Here is a 17,748-nt window from a genome sequence, read left to right on the forward strand (position 1 = left end):
AAGCATGGATCAAAATAACTTATTCCACCCAATTTTTATTCCCTTTTAATAAAAATGATGGCTTAATTAGCAATTTAGCATATACTTTAAGACCTTTTTATTTTTGGTATAACTATCATTTTTAGAACTAAGGATTTATTTCAATAAATTTATATAATTATTTTAAAAGATAATATTTAATAATTTTAAAATTTAAATTTTATAATATTTTCTTTTACATGAGAATGAAGTATTTTTGTAAACAAAAATTATATGATTTAACATAAATGATAAAAAAAAAAAGAGGTCATAGGGCAGGTGAAAGTTGAGCTAGAAAACCTAACCACTCAATCTTTAATCTTTCTTTTTATTTTTTTTATTGAATTTCCCTTCCTCGTGGGTTTTTATATAAACCAATTAGCAGATCCGGCTGCCACCTTATAAATTATTCCTAGTGCTTTGAGCAAAGCTGCATGGGGATGCTGATAAGTGGTCACATATATCTATAAATCTATGTTGAGTAGGTTTTTTGGAAGCCACAATAAATCTAGGATTAGATCTAAGCTACTGGTCATAAAAAAAAGTGTTTGAGCGAAATCAAATAATAAATCTTATTTATTGAGAGTTTAATAATATTATATGATAATTTATATATTTATATAATATAAAATTCATATATTATAAATTTTATCGATATAAAAATATAAATATAATTTTTATTTTATTAAATTTAAATATAATTATTATTAAAATTTTAAATAATATCATTTTCGTATTTTATATTATTTGTATCATATGATTATATCATATTTTAAATTATTAAATTTAATAAATATTACTATTATTAATAAAAAAAATAACATCTTAATCAATGCAATATATTGAAAATCATCAAATTAATTAATAATTATTATATTTAATAAAAAAATAGATTTGTAAATAATATCGAAAGACTTAAGATGTTGACAAAATAATATTTTAAAATCTTATGTGATGTGTATAAACTCTCATTAATCCAACCCTTTTGAATTCTCATCATATCATATCACTAAAATGAAAAAAAAAATATTAATACATAATTTGATCCTGAATTATATTATTTTTTAAAGATTTAATATTTATAAAAATAATCACATTTAAATATCTAAATTTTGTTTTCATCAAATATTTTACATCATTGACTAACATTGTTAGTCAAAATACTATCATAACAAAAATTGAATAATAAAAATATACCACATAGCATGATATTACCTACTGTTTTTTTTTTTTTTACCATATCATCTTACCATTAATAAAATTAATACGCGAAACAATGTTCAACAAAAATAAAATTCGTGATTTTTTACAAGTACCAAATCACACATTAACCCCATAAAAATACTCATATAAAGCAACTCTGCTACTGAGCTACATTGTCATCTTCTTGCTGGGATAATATTTACTGATCTTTTCTTCATTAGTAACATCAAAATGGGATAATGTTGACTGATCTTTTCCTCAATAGTAACATCAAAATGGGGACAATTTCTACTTATAAAAGTTGCAGAATGAGGTTGCTGAATTCACTAGCTTCATTTTATTTAAAAAATAAAAGGAAAATAGCTCACTTGCTTCACTAAATCTAAATTATTCCAGTACATGGGTCATGGTAAACCCTTATAACAAGTGGCCATTGGCTCCAAATGCTTAAAAAGTTCCTATTAGAACAGGAGAAGAGCACATAACAAATGGCTTTGTTCGCACCAATGAACAAGATAAATAACAGTCGAGTGGAGCTTGACCTCGTCTAGAGGGATCAGAATTGGAACTGCATATCGGTTGAATATCCAAGAGCTTCAAGGTGTCCAGCCATGGCCTTGTTCATGGGTGGCGGGCCACACATTAGAATCTACAGATCCAATATAAAATTAGAGTTTCTTCTTGGTGCTTTTAATTCTAAAACATTTTCTATCCATGATATCAGTAGCAATATTCGTAAATCGCTTAGAGAGTTCAGGAATGCTAAGATAAAGAATGTAAAGGAATAGGTAATATACCTGGATATCAGGTGCCGGTGCGGGGCAATGGGTTTGAATAATTTCCTTTGACACATAGCCAACACCACCATCCCATACTTCAGGAGGCTGAGGAAATAACATCATCATAATATAGTTTGTTAATAAAATGGCCATTAGCTCGGTCATGCAGTATGTAAAAACACGCCAACCAAAGCCATTCAAGCACAAGACTACACACAAATGGAAAGAGATGAAGGAATAGAAACGTTTATTTATCAAAAATGCTGTTCGGATGCCACTATAAATCTATATTACGCGTGTGGCTTATTGCACATGTCAGAACAGTTCAGTAAATCATGTAAGAATACCATTAATTAGTCCAACAAGTCATGATTTTCGAATGAAGTAACACTTATCAGACATTGTTCAAGTGGTTCAAACCACACAGCAAGTGCATTACAGAATCAGAGGAAATTGTATGTGTCGACTTTCATGGAGTAACAAATACAATGGATATGAACTCCAAAACTCACTTCCTTCTCAAATATTTTATCTAACAGGCACCACTCTGGTTGTCCTTTCTACATTTGAAAAGTATTTATATTTCGAAAATCGTTGTTGTTCATGGTCTAGTCAAAGCAGAAAATTTTCTGGCATTATTATTCTTTATTTCAATAAAAGCTTAACAACATTATCCATCATATTTGTACTTGCATTGCTGCTATGCATGAAAAAGTGAAAGGGGAAGAATATAACAGCACTTCAGATTCAGATAAAGCTACTCTGCTCCTAGGCCTATGACAAGATTTACAGAAAAATGAGCCAGATGAAGTACGAAAAAAACATGTAAGGAGACTGCCACATAGGAAAGGCAACTAACCTGGTTCAAAACATAGTAGACTTTGAAGCGACCAGGGTATTTGGCAACAAGGCTATCCAACTCTTCCTGCAAATAAATCATTTGCATTTTACTTTTGATCCATTTACATCTTGAAGTATTACATTTCTTAATTCCTATGAACAAGTCACCAACCACCCATGCTTGTGTTTCATCTGTGTGAGTAGATCCATGGTAACCAGAATAATCATTGCACATTAAATGTGCAACATTTAAAAATAGTTACAGCTATTTGAGGAAACTCATAATGTGATCTCTAATAATGATAGAAGGGAATGAAATCTGTCATGATGCTTATTATTATAAAATAAAATAAATTTTGAGTCATTCTAAGTCCTATGAGGTGAGTCTAAAGGCCTAGACTTAGGTAGTAAAAACATAAGGGCTTCAGCCAATCTTATGTTTGGACCTTGCTGCCACCAAAAAAAAAAAGGTCTTGCCTAGTATACAATTGCATTCAGGGCCCAATATAGCTGAGCGTTGCCCATAGAGGCAGGCTTGTATTCTTTTCTCCATAGGGGAAGACAGAAGAAACCTGTCTTAGGTTTGTTAGTTTGAAGCGATCAGTAAAGTAGGTAGTAGAAAGATTAACAACAAAGAAATAGGAAAGTAAAATACCTTCAAAAGAATGTCCTCATATGTGACATTTGCGTAAATAAGGTGTACATTTGTCGTGTCTTTTGGGTTCTCCAATATGGCTCTGGCTACCTAATCAGAAACAAAAACCAAAAAAAAAAAAAAAGAGGGTGAATGTAAACACTTAAACCTTGCAAAAGACTATAGTTAAAACATATGGCAAGCCAACATCTCATAAATAAGGGAAAATAAATTTAAAGAAGCACTTCTTAACAGAGGATGACATACTTGGAACATTGGAGTAATGCCAGAGCCTCCAGCAATCATCCCAAATGCTCTAACTTGACCGGGTTGATATGAGAACCGCCCCTAGAAGAAACAATTTGCAGAACAACAAAACAAAGAAATGAGAACCAAATGTGAATTATCATGTGGAACATAATTTAGAAGAGGCAAGAAAGCCATCTAGGCGGCAAGCCTTTAATAATAAGAGGAACACATAATAAAACAAACATGATATTTTCATATTCTATAGGAAATGCATTGCAAAGTTTGGTCAGACTGCATCATACTCAACAACAATGAAAGTAACAATCAGTTTTGTTTGGATAATCTAATATTTCTGGTTGCAACAAAGACAAAATGTCTAGCTTGCAGAAAAAAAAACAAAAAATCATTGTTGCTAACACCAATAGGAATGTTAACCAGCATATCTTCTCAATTGACAAAGCCCTATGAAACAGGGCAAAAAGGAACCAAGAACCTACAGCTAAGAGCACTTTATGCATTCATATGAAAGAAACCATATACCTTGGGTCCCTTCACAGCAAGATAATCACCAACATGTATCTCTCTGAAATGGTATGACATCCTTCCTTGAGGATACATCTACTTACAAGCAAAATTCCATTATAAAGTTAGCAGATGTGAACACCCAGATATCTAAGTATCACACTGAAGTCGACTCCAACCAACAAGAAATTGCAGGCAAGTACCTTAATAACTAATTCAAAATAACCAACATCAGAATCCAATGTTGTAGGTGTATATGGTTTAATAACCTCGTCACCTTGGCTATCCTTGCCCCTGTAAATATGAAAAACATCTAACTTATCTAGTACTCCAATTCACAAGCATTTGGAAAAATACATAAAGGATGAATACAATCAACTGAACCTGCAGCTTATATGCTGTCCAATGGGAAGACCCAAAACTGAAGTAGGAGTAGGAAGTTCAAATGTGAACTTTGCCACATTATGGCTCAGCTGCTGGCGCTTGACAAGTTTAAACTCTTTGAAATTCTCTGGATCTAGACAGCCTAAAAGCACATATGATAAAGTGAGCAACTTCATAAGAGAATACAGTACCAAAACTCACAGACAGGAAGAATTTACGCAGAAGCAGAGGCATATTTTAAGTCTCAGTAAGTTAACTTTTACAGGGACAAAAAAAGGTGATTGCCCTTCTAACATAGCCATTAACATGGAAAAGTCCATTTGCAAAAGCGAATAACCATCTCCAAAATCTTAAACTAGTCTAATGCAAATTTTTGGCAAAACAAATAATTGTGTATTCAGATACAAAAAGCTAACCACAATAAAATAGTTTGAGCTCAACATGATGAATGATGAAGGAAGCAAGCATACAAGGATTGGGAATAAAATATTTAGGGACCAAACAGAGTACAAGCAACAACAGAGGATACATCAGGAGCTCAGCGAGTCCCAACAAGCTAAATTCAAGTAGATTCAACCACCTTTACTGCTTGAACCAGCAATTGCCTAATCTAGCAGTCATATGTTAAATCCAACACAGAGATTGGTCTCTTGTCATGTCTGAGCATGTAACTTTACAATCAGGAATTCAGAACAATATTCAACAAAATATTGCAGTGGATTGACTCCAGCTGCTTTTAAACTTTTTCAAGTGCTTCCGGCGTACATCGTTTTTTATAAGAGCCACATAATACCAGCCCCAATCAGTCATCAAGCTGACCTAGCAAAGTTATAATTGCTCAATGCCCTTGAGCTCAGCAATTAAGCATGAAAGCCAAGTAGGCATTCAGTACTTATGAATAAAATTGCTTACATGGAAACAACTTGATTAGTATTACTTGCTTCTGACAGCTGGGTAAAGTACTTCAGCTGTTTTGACATTTTTTATAAATACGATTGCACTTTGACAGAAAAAAAAAAAAAAAAAAAAGGAATACTTCCATAACGAGCTATATGTAAACGGCTATTCCATCCCAGACACCAAGCTGTTCATGTTTTATGTGAAAGTCGTTCACTCCAGAGTATTTCTATTTCAAACTCCACAGAAGAAACGGAACTCTATCCACAATCAGTATGCCAAAACATGCTGGAATCGGAACAAATCATGAGAAGCAGAAAAAAGACTCAACGATGCTACAACCAACTAAACCAATTTGAAGACTTTCACATCCCAGTTTCATCTTTTATTCACTACATTCTAACAAGCTAATGTGTCAATACCAAACATACCCAAAAAAATACCCATTATTACATTAACCAACAGACACAAGCACAGAAATCAAGGATTTGCTACACCCATAACTTAGAATTCAAAGTACAATCAATCAAAAAAATAAAAAAAAGAAACACTATTTGAATAAAAGGACAAAACTTTAACAGCTAAAATATATGCAAAAAGCCAATTGAGTGAAAAGTCAATACCTTTGAATTTCCTAGAGGAAAACAGATAAGCAACAGCAACAACAATGGCTAAAACAGCTACTGCTACACCAGCAAGAATCTGAACATCCACAGATTGCAAGAATTCCAAATCCATGATCTTAAAACCAACCACCCCAAAATCTAACCCTTGTAATAAAAAGACACCAGATTTATAATTAATGGGTTGAACAAAAGAAAAAAAAAAAGCGGGTGTTAATTTATGCCTTGTTTTAACTTTTGCAGTGGTGATTTGGTTTGTTTTGGTTCTTGGCAGAGAAGAGAAAATGGTAGAATAGACAATGGTAGGGTGCAGAACAGACTTCACTAATCTTTCTAATAAGACCAAAGTGAATTATCTGGGGCACCTAGCCACTGTGCTTGAGACTTAATACTTTGGTAAAAGATAGAGAGTTATAATAAGTGATTGATTTGATTAGTTAATATTTATTTTTTTTAAATAAAAAGGTTTTGAGTTTAAATTTTATGGTAATTGTTTATTGAGATTATTTTAAATATATAATTTGTAATTATTTATTTTAAATTATTAATTATGATATATTTTATTTTGATATAAAAAATTAAATAATTTATTTATCTTAAATTTTTTAAAAAAATAACAAAGAAAAAATGTGGACCTAAATATATTCTCTTTTATATTTTAAAATAAAAAATAAAAAAAAAGATGAGGACCTAAATATATTCTCTTTTATAATTATAATAATCATGTGTTCTTCATATTTAATTAATGAATTGATTTATGAAAAAGATTTTTGTAACTTTAACTTAGTTTGATTTTTTTGTTCGAGTAAATAATATTAGGAAAATAATTTTATTTATTGTTAGCAAAATTTTTAAATTTTTCATGTAAAATTAGCCCAATGATATATCTTTTAATTGTATATTAAAAATAAAAATAATAATTAAAAAAGTTCATCAATCTTTTAATTTATTTATAAAATTAAAAATTTTCATTAAAACCGAACTCATATTATTTTATATAAAATTTTTATGTTTTTATAATTGTAGTTTGTTTTCGTTACACATTGCATAATTTATTTAATGAGAAAATTTTAATTTTTTATTTGAGATTTTATTTAATTTATCATTTTATTTGTAGGTAATGTGTTTATATCGCTTTTGAATATGTCTAACAATTTAGAATAGTTTGCTAAAAAGACGAATTTAGAATAGTTATTTTCTTAATATACACTTATTCAATTTTTTATTTTTATTTTAAATGATTTTTCGGTGTAAAAGAGTGACAAATCAAATCAAATATAGGGATGTATTTGTCATGTTTGGAAAAATATCTAAGATAGTATTTACGTTTAACTCTCCAATTTTTTAATAAAATAAATAAATAATCCAAAGAGTTTTTTTTTTTATATATATATATATAATAATACTAATAAGATTCTCTTTTTTGATGGTTACTGAAAAAGATTTTTCAAAGGGAAGAAAACAAAAAACATTTTCAAGAAAAAACCAAAATGTCACACTTTTTAATTGTCCCTACAATTATATCCAATTTAGCATTTTTTGCGTCTTTCCCATCAAATCCATCGTTCTTCACGTTTTTTTTTTTTTTTTTTTTTCAAATTGAAGTACTTTTCAAGAAGAAAAAGACCATTTTATTAGCATTCTCTACCAATAGAATTTTTTTGAAAACTTTCATTGAAACAATTGCATTGAGATAAGGTATTTTAGGTAAAAAAAATCACCACTAACATTAATAAATAATAAGAACTATAAATAAATAAATAAATAAAGTTAGGGTAAATTTCATAAATATTTTATATTATTTAAGTAGATTAAATTTTTTAAAAAAAATTTTAAAATCCAACACTTTAATTATCTCGTGCATTTAGTGTGGTTAGTGTTAAAATTAATGAAAACTAATCAAGTGCTGATGAAAGTGATGTACAAGATAATTAATTATCAGGCTTTAAATCTTGAGAGATTCTTTCAACCGACCATATCTATTTCTTTATAAACCCTCATTTGAAAACGAGAGATTCTCACTGCACTTAGTCCCCTAGCACAAGTTTTAAATTCATTGCACCCTTTTATTGGTTTACAATCAACAAAGAAATAAAGTAAGTTACATCCAACAACTTTCCAATCACAGATTCCCTCCTCATTGTTGATGCTTTGAAATTTTAAACTATCATCAATACCAAAATAAAATTCTGTTCACATGGTAATTACTAGTTATAATCACCTGAAGAAAAGGAAAAAAAAAAAAAGAAAAAAGGATAATTTCCTGTTCCTAAATTTTATTTCTGGTACAGGCTTTGGGATTATCACACAATATATAGGGACAGCGGCTTGGTGTTGTATCAGCTTCAAATTGATTCTGTTCTGTCCTGGTCACGTCTGGGATGATGCCCATATATGTTCTAAACTCATAGCAAAATCTTTCTTTCTATGAAAGATTATAGTACCGTGATCAGCATTTTGAATAATGTCAAGTTCCACGTCTAGGAACTTCTTCTTGATGTTGTTGCTGCACTCTAATGAAACAATCGGATTGTCATAAGCTAATTTTGTATAGGATCATAATCGAACATAAGTTATCATATGTCATTCATGCATAGGATTATAATCGAGTAGAGGTACCAAAAGGGAGAATATATCTCATGCATTAAAAAAAAAATATATCTCTATTTCAAATATTATAATAATTTTTGGTAGTATAATTATAAAATTCTATTAGGGGTGAGCAGTCGACATACTGTTGAGCTACCTCATTGACTAAGGTACGTGCTAGACCACTCATCTAAGATTGCTCCTTTAACCTCGACGATAGTGAGAAAATTTATTGTATCATTCTCGATATTAATAAAATATTTTTTTATATACGGGAACGTCAGAGGTCGTCTTGGTGTGCTCTCATTTTGTCTCGATATATCATTATGTATGCTTGAGATTAACTTGTGACTTGTTAGTTGCCTATTCAGATATCGAACTATTCTCGACTGACTTGTGCGGAAGCATCCATTTAAGTACCATACGGTCTATTGCTTCATTGAGAGAAAGCTTAACCCGTGACATGTGGTATCAGAGCATGGTTGAAAAGTGCTAAAAATTTGATAAAATGGCTACAAGTGGTGGATTTAGTGACCAACAGAGAATTGATGAGCTTAAGGCCATGAAGGCTGCCTTAAAAGCTCATGTGGTAACTCATGATCGACTGAAGGAGATTGAGACATCCCAGCAAAAGTTGTTCGGTACTCCACATAGCTTGGGTGATAAGACTAGAGATGCCTTGAATGTCCTCCAAAAAGAGTTTGAAGAGCTCATGGCCCAAGTGAATGTGCTATAAATGGCTGTGGCTAGGTCAAGTTCTAGCTCGATGAAAAAAGAGAAAAGGGCCAAGGTGCCGAAGCTTCGATGTTTTGAGGGGGTAAGAGATGTAAAAGAGCTTGAGAACTTCCTATTTGACATGAAACAATACTTTCGAGCTGTGCGCACAAAATCAAATGAGGATAAGGTTTCAATGGCTTCAATATATCTTGCCAAGGATGCCAAGCTATGGTGGCATTCAAAATTTGTATATGATGAATGCTCTATTAAAACTTGGGTAGATTTTAAGCAATAGTTGAAAAATTAGTTTTTTCCTGATAATGTGGAGTATATGACCCAAAAGAAGTTTCGAGAATTGGTGCAAACATAAATGATGCAAGCGTTTGTGATGAGCTTTTCTACCTTGATGTTGGACATTAAAGACATGTCTAAAAAAGATAAGATGTTTTATTTCCTTGAAAGCCTTAAACCTTGGGCCATGACGAAATTGTAAAGATAAAAAGTGCAAGATGTGGCCACGGCCATGGCTGCTGCCAAATGTCTTCATGATTATAATGATGGCCCCTCAAAAAGGAAAAATCATTCATCAGGTAACAATAACTCCAACTTTAGGAGTGAGAGAAAGATGGTCAGAGTGGATCAACCTTTTAGTAGAGATCAGATATGTGACCGTCTAGTTGAGACAATACCCAACCCAAGGTAAATAATGCATCGAATTTTAAGCCGAAGCAACCAATAACTTGCTTTCTATGCTAAAAGCCTTATCAGGTGACCAAATGCCCACATAGAGGTGCCCTTAATGCTCTAAGAGCCTCATCTCAAGAATTTACTAAAGCGTCTAAAACAATAAAAAAATTTGAAAAAGAGCCAATAAGAATGGGCTTAATGTGATTCCTTAATGCCCTTCATACCCAACTAAACATGATAAAGAAAAAACATGAAAAATGTTTGATGTATGTGGACCTAGTACTCAATAGAAAGATCACAAAGGCCATGGTAGATACAGGTGCAACCGATACCTTCATCACACCAAGCAAAAATGTGTGATTTCAAGGTTAATAAAGACTGTGGGCAAATGAAAACAGTTAATTCGTCAGCCTTTGCATTCAGTGAAAGCTTTAAGAGTGTGATGACCAAGTTGAGGCCATGAGAAAAAAATACAAATTTTATAGTTTCCCTCATGGATGACTTTAATGTTGTCTTAGGATTGGACTTTAAGATATTGGCTCAAGAAATCTCAATCCCTGCTGCTAGTTATCTATTGTTCTTTAGGGAACGCTAGTGTGTTGTGCCGGTCACTATCCTTCTTAAAAATGGGAAGAAAATTATTTCAGCATTATAATTCAAGAAAGGGGTAAAGAGAAGAGAGCCTTCATATATGGCCATGTCGATTTACAATGAGGGGATTGAGTTGGAACCAATTCCTGATAAGGTGAAAAAGGTATTGAAAGAGTTTGTGAATGTGACGCTAAAGCAATTAGCCAAGGCCCTACCTCTTTGAAGATCGATAGACCATGAGATTAAGCTTCTTCTGAGAGTTAAACCATCAGCTAAAGCCCCATATCGTATGGCTCCTTTAGAATTGGCTGAATTGAGAAAACAATTAGATAAGCTTTTACAAACCGAGTTCGTTAGACCATTAAAAGCATCATTTGGGGCACTTGTGCTATTTCAGAGAAAACATGATGAGAGTTACGGTTATGTGTGGACTATAATGTTCTGAACAAAGTCACTATGAAAAATAAATATCCTATTCCCCTTATTACGGATTTATTTGATCAACTAAGCCAAACAAGTACTTTTTTAAATTAGACTTGAGATCCGACTATCATCAAGTCAAAGTTGTTGAAGGAGATAAGCCAAAAACTACTTATGTAACTTGGTATGGTGCATTTAAATTTCTTATTATGCCTTTTGGATTGACTAATTACCATGTTTTGTACCTTAATGAATTAGGTGTTTCATGACTATCTTGACAAGTTTATGGTCATTTATTTATATGACATAGTGGTCTATAATTTTACCTTGGAAGAACATTAAGAGCACCTATGTCTTGTATTTCAAAGACCACAAAATCACCAACTGTATGTTAAAAGAAAGAAAAGTGCATTTGCTTAGGAATAAATTTATTTATTAGGCCACATTGTTGAACAAGGCCATATTCGATAGCTATTAAGAAAGTTAGGGCTATCAAGGAGTGGGCAACACTAAAAAATATCAATGAACTCCGTTCATTTTTAGGATTGGACAATTATTATAGGAGATTTATGGAAAGGTACTCGTGTAGAATCACAGCTTCACAAAGCTATTGAAAAATGAGCATAAATGGTATTGGACAAGTGAATGTCAAGAGACTTTTGAAGGATTGAATGAAGCCATGATGAAGGACCCTATCTTGGTTTTTCCCAACATTGGAAACCCTTTTGAAGTTTAAACAGATGTATTTGATTTTGTTATTAGGGAAGTACTTTTGCAAGAATGGCACCCGATAACATTTGAAAGTCGAAAGTTAAGCAAAGCCGAAAGAAGATAAATGGCTAAAGAAAAAGAACTAATGGCAGTAATCCATTGTTTAAGAGCATGGCAGCATTATTTGTTAGGTTCACAATTCATAGTAAAGACGAACAATGTGACAGTTAGTCATTTTCTCACCCAACTAAAACTCACGACTAAGCAAGCTAGATGGTAAAAATTTTTAGCTAAATTTAAATTTTGTTTTGAGCACACTGCTGGAAGAACCAATCAAGTGGTAAATGCATTAAGTAGACGAGCAGAGTTGGCTGCACTTAGGAGAATTGCCCCAATGGTAGCTAGTAAAATCACAACAGATGTTCGCAAGCTAATTGAAGATAATATGAGAAAAAACCCACAGGCCAGTGCCATTCTGAAGCTAGTAGAAAAAGGGAAGTCCAAATACTTTTGACAGAAAAATAGGGCCTTATTGATAAAAGGTCTTCGATTGTTTATGTCAAAAAAAAAGTTTGAATGTTAATGAGGGAATGCTATGACACACCATAGGTGGGTCACCCTGGTTGGCAATGTACTTTGGCTTTATCGAAACAAGGCTATTATTGACCTCACATGTAGCAATATGTAATAGATTATATGAAGACTTGCCTTGTTTGCCAACAGGATAAACTTGAAAAGAAGAAACTGGTAAGCATGCTTGAACCATTACTGTGCCTACAAGACCTTAGGAAAGTATTTTCCTTGACTTTATATCAGGCCTTCTTAAAGTTAGCGATCTCTAGTCTATTCTAGTGCTGATTGACCGTTTCTCAAAGTATGCTACGTTCATTCTCGCCTAAATGTATTACATTACGAAAGATACAGCCCGACTAATATTTAAGCATGTAATCAAGTACTAGGACCTTTCTCAAAACATTGTCAATGAAAAGGATCCAAGATTTACTCGATCATTCTAGAGGAAACTTCTCAAGATCTTGGAATCTCAACTCAACATCTCTTCAAGTTATCACATGCAAACTAATGGTCAAATTGAACGATTTAATGGGTTGTTGAAGAAGTACTTAAGACACTTTGTTCAAACTAATCAGAAGAATTAGCCTTTATTGTTGGATGTAGCTCAACTTTGTTTTAATTCCAACAAGTGTTCTTCTACAAACAATAGTTGGTTTGAAGTGGTCACTAGACAACTATCAAGACTACCTCATATGTCTCTTAAGCCATATCGAGGGAAGAATTCGCGAGCCTTCAACCTTAGCAAAGAATGGAGACAAAATACTGAAATTGCGTAAGCATACTTATAAAAAGCATCGAAGCGCATGAAGAAATAGGCAAACAAAGGTCGAAGGGTACAACAATTCAAAGTTGGTGATCTTATTCTTATTAGATTAGTGCATGAACAAACTAGGTTCTTGAAGAAGTGGGATTGTAAATTGGTGCAAAAATATAATGGTCCCATAAAGATCCTTTTCAAAGCGGAGAATGCTTCTTACAAAATCAACTCGCCAAAATGGATGAAGGTGCATCATTTGTTCCATGTGAGCAACTTAAAGCCTTACCATGCAAACCACACAAATGCAAATCACAGTGAATCAACTAGGGCTACCATTTCCATGAAGCCACCATCAGAACGTCAAGTTTAAGAAATTTTAGCTGACAGGTTATCTAAAGCATCTCGAAGATCAGTCCATAAATACTTAGTGAAGTAGAAAGGCTTATGACCAGAAGAAACTAGTTGGGAAAAAGATTATGACCTCTGAGCACTCAAGCAAAATATTAAAGAATTCCAAGCTAACAAGTCAATAAGGACATCGATAGAATAGGTAGGGGATGATGTCATGAGCCAACCTTGTATAGGGTTATGACCAAGAATAGGTTGTCATGTGCCACCCATGTATAGGGTCATGACCAGGTAGAGGTACCAAAGGGGAGGGTAGATCTCTTGTGCTAGGAAAAAGTATCTCTATTTCAAACATTGTAATGGTTCTTAGTAACGTAGCTATAAAATCCCATTAGCTCTATAAAAGGGGTAAGCAGTCGGCATATTGTTGAGCTACCTAACTGGCTAAGATACGTGCTAGACCACTTATCTAAGGTTGCTTCTTTGGCTCCAATGATGGTGGGAAAACTCGTTGTACTATTCTCAATATTAATAAAACATTTTTTTGTATACAAAAATGCCAAGGGTCACCTTGGTGTGCTCCCATTTTACTCCGATATATCATTGTATATGCTTGAGTTTAACTTGTGACTTGTTGGTTACCTATTCAAATATCGAATTATTTTTTATTGACTTGTGTGGAAGCATCAATTTAAGTGCTGCACAATCTATTGCTTCGTTGAGAGAAAACTTAACCCATGACACATTATCACCATGGATGATACAAACCGTTACTCTAGATCTAATCAAAATTTCCGGATAGTCATCCATGAACTTTGCTTCTCCACGTATGACATTGTGCATGCTATGCCAAGCTGAATGATGGGTATGCCTAGTCAAGTCTACTTTCATGAAATTGAGTTCCCTGGAATAGTAAAATCATGAAACACAACTTAAAATTAAAACATATGATTATCATGTTTGTCATGTTGAATGCATATATTTGTGTATATGCATGTATCAGTAATTTGTTACCTTCTTTGAATCAATAGCTTCAGAATCCGCTCCCGTGTCCTATGGTTCCGGCAAAAGAGGAAACAAACACATCTACCCACATGCTCATACAATGACATAACAGATTTACTAAATGCTAATGGTGGCCACAGCGTTTTTTCAGCAAGTGTGTTGAGCACCATTGAAGTACTTGTTCCATCTCTTGCAGAAGGGAAGTAAGGCTAAATGTAGCAATTAACATGTTACAGAAACATTTCAAAATTGGTTTTGGGTGTTTTAGAAATCTTTGCACTGAAAAGGCTGATTTTCAAATTCTATTGAACAATTTAAGGTTAATGAAACTACTCACAGGTGCAACAAGAGTGACTGATTTGAGAAACTTTGAGTACTTTGCAGCTAAGGCCACAGGGATTATGCAACCCATGGAATGTGCCACCAAATGGAAAGAATTCAACTGATATGGAGAGATTACACATTTCTCAATCATTTTCACATTATCATTCAACGTATACAAACTCACTTGGCTTTGGACTTCTGCCAAATCCCAAAAGGTCAACAGCAAAAAGTCTGTAGTACTGATCCTTTACAGGTCCAGATAGATTCTTAAAAACTGTTTCTGTCCAAAATGAGGAAGAAGAAAGGAACCCATGTAAAAATATCATATTTTCAGCTGGATCTCCTGAATCCTGATCGGTTCTCACTGTCAAACAAAAAGATTGGCATCAAAATCAGTAGCTAATTTCATTCAACATTCAACTGTTACATCCTAGTTATAGTAATGGATATATGTTCGTTTAACTCAAATGATTCATCCACCTTCTTTAGGAGGTCGATTCCAACAAGGTTAGGGTTTGGTTCCCAGCACTTGCAAATTTTTGTTTCCCAATTTGTCCTTGGACCTTTCTAGAAAATTCAATCTAATCTCTTTTAGTATTTATATCAACGAATTGCCTACATTATGGCTAAGCTGTTCATAATTGCTTTGATAATCTTTACCATCAATTACCAGACAGAAAGTCCTCTTTGGATTGGTAAATCAAGCTGTGTCAAATGATTATATTGATGGTATTAAAATCAGTCGTAGTGGACCCATTCTGTCTCACTTATTGGAAGAGTGGCTTGCTATCTCAACTGGTAAAGAAATTTTGATTGAGGCAGTGGTATGTGCGATTCCCATCTACACTATGGCATGCTTTCGATTGCCCAAAAAGCTATGTGATACGCTGAATTCTATCATAGCTAAATTCTGGTGGGGGCAGCAAAAGGATGAACAGAGAATTCATTGGATCATTTGGAGTAAACTCACTCAGAGCAAACTAGGTGGTGGGATGGGATTCGACTCAAGTATTTTTTATATTGCGATGCTAGCAAAACAAAGTTGGAGAACAATGGAAAATCCTAATGCTTTGTAGGTCAAGATACTGACGGGGAGGTACTCTCCAAATTGCTTATTCTTGGAAGCTGAAAAATTAAGGAGCACGCGCATCCTGGGTCTGGAGCAGTTTAATGGATGGTAAAGACTTTCTTAAAGAAAATTTGGTGAAGAGAAGGTTAACATTCGGACTGATAGGTGGATTCCAAGACTTGGGAGGGAAGAATTACAGCAATCAGAAGGCAGGGGTATGAACAGACTACAAAGACTAGAACAGATCATAGATTGGGACAAAGGGATGTGGAAGCTAGAAGATATAGATGCTTATGTGACTCCACAGCAGAAGCATGCCATTCTGGTGGTTCCAATTCGTCAGAATTTGGGGGGAGATATAGGCTGATATAGAGTGCAAATGAAGAAGGGGAATGTTCAGTTCGATCTGGATACTATATTTGCTAAAAAAAATGCACGGGAGAGAAAAAACAGTGGAGCATCCTCCTCCCATGTGCCTGACGACAAGGTTTGGAAGATTATTTGGAATATGCAAATATTGCCTAAGATCAGAAGTTTTATATGGAGAGCATGTTTAAATGCAGTGGCCTCTTTTGATAGTTTGCATAAAAGGAAGATCCTGCCAAGTCCGGAATGTCCTTTTTGTGGCGAAGAAAAGTAGACAATTGAGCATATTCTGTTGCAGAGCGAGTGGACTAGATTGGTATGGTTTGGTAGCTCACTTTCTTTAAGAATAAACACTGGGTCTGTTAGTATCTTTGATCAGTGGTTGCTGGTTGTATGCAAGAGCATTGAGCGAAAAAAAGATAAGGCTCAGATGTTATCCTTATAGGGTTTGTTTGCTGGACTACTTGGAAAGTTAGATGCGAAGCAATATTTGAAAACATCAAACATGATCCAAGAGAAAGGGAAAAGGTCTAAACTTAAAATGAACATATATAATTCAATGTCGTTTTTAATGATTAATTCATCAGTACTGTTCAAACTTAATGATCAAGAATTAAACAATAATTCCCTGAAATTTACCTTGTGGAAGCTCTTTCACAAAAACATGAAGCTTCTGATCATCTTTCTTCATCCAAGAAACCAAGGACTCGCATCCACAATCAGACCACCTATGCACCAACTCTTTTCGACCACCATCATCATCATTTTTCTTTTCATATTCACACTTTCTTGCAAAACCAAGAAACCCCATTTCCCTGAAAACATTTTTCCTCCCATACAAAGTCTCTGACAATTCCTTGATCTCTTCACCAAAACACTCCCCATTTTTCTCTCCCTTGTTTTCACAATAACATTGAGAGCCTTTACCTTGAAATAACTCATCAAGTAACTTGTATATCACACAAAGAACAGTAGCCAGAAAGTCAAGGGAAAGAAAGACAAGAAAAGTGATGACATCAAGGAAGATTGTACCACACTTCCTAGTCAATTTTCTTGGTAAATTTAAGACAGATATTGATGGAAAAACAAAGTGAAGGGCAGTGGTAATTAAAGAAAAGTGAACAGCTAATAAAATTGTGGAGTTTTGAGGAATGGACAAGAATTAATATATATATATATATATATATATTGTAATACCTCCAATCTCATATTAGTAAAATGTATAAAAATGATATAATATATTTGTAAAAATCTAAACCCAAAATCTGTGAAACGTATTTTGTGAGACTAAACTGTAAAATTTTCTGATCAAAGTAAATAGTATCTCACAGGTTAAAAGACAAATATAAATGATTTTGGTCAACACGAAAATTTATAATTAAAATGAATGTTGAGCCACAGGCTGCAAAAGTTAGGAAGAGTAGGTAAATGAAAGAGTTTAA

General features: G+C 33.4%; 1 protein-coding gene and 1 pseudogene across 2 annotated transcripts; both read right to left on the reverse strand.

Annotated features, from left to right (window-relative positions):
* Positions 1-1,535: 1,535 nt before the first annotated feature.
* On the reverse strand, positions 1,536-6,539 carry LOC111277791 (NADH--cytochrome b5 reductase 1-like). Its single transcript, XM_022864208.2, has 9 exons — positions 6,150-6,539; positions 4,630-4,771; positions 4,449-4,539; positions 4,264-4,341; positions 3,742-3,822; positions 3,496-3,585; positions 2,860-2,925; positions 2,019-2,105; positions 1,536-1,870 (listed from the first exon to the last, which is right to left on the reverse strand). The coding sequence occupies exons 1-9, from the start codon at positions 6,262-6,264 to the stop codon at positions 1,778-1,780; spliced, it is 843 nt and encodes a 280-aa protein (XP_022719943.1). The 5' UTR covers positions 6,265-6,539; the 3' UTR covers positions 1,536-1,777.
* A 1,904-nt stretch (positions 6,540-8,443) lies between these two features.
* LOC111277478 (putative lysophospholipase BODYGUARD 4) lies at positions 8,444-17,468 on the reverse strand (annotated as a pseudogene). The gene is made up of 5 exons (XR_016343432.1): positions 16,946-17,468; positions 14,885-15,235; positions 14,557-14,756; positions 14,187-14,446; positions 8,444-8,689 (listed from the first exon to the last, which is right to left on the reverse strand). The product of XR_016343432.1 is annotated as a putative lysophospholipase BODYGUARD 4 (transcript).
* Between the last annotated feature and the right edge of the window lie 280 nt (positions 17,469-17,748).

The sequence above is a fragment of the Durio zibethinus genome, chromosome 7, assembly GCF_047325235.1.
Source record: "Durio zibethinus cultivar Kanyao isolate XHJ-2024 chromosome 7, ASM4732523v1, whole genome shotgun sequence".
Lineage (NCBI taxonomy): Eukaryota > Viridiplantae > Streptophyta > Magnoliopsida > Malvales > Malvaceae > Durio > Durio zibethinus.

What these genes read in the sequence shown, in the direction of transcription:
- LOC111277791 (XM_022864208.2), bottom strand. Translation starts at nt 6,264, where the DNA reads ATGGATTTGGAATTCTTGCAATCTGTGGATGTTCAGATTCTTGCTGGT. An exon ending in GGACAGCATATAAGCTGCAG is followed by an intron (nt 4,540 to 4,629) that starts GTTCAGTTGATT and finishes TCATATTTACAG; the next exon opens with GGGCAAGGATAGCCAAGGTG. An exon ending in CACCGGCACCTGATATCCAG is followed by an intron (nt 1,871 to 2,018) that starts GTATATTACCTA and finishes TTGGATCTGTAG; the next exon opens with ATTCTAATGTGTGGCCCGCC.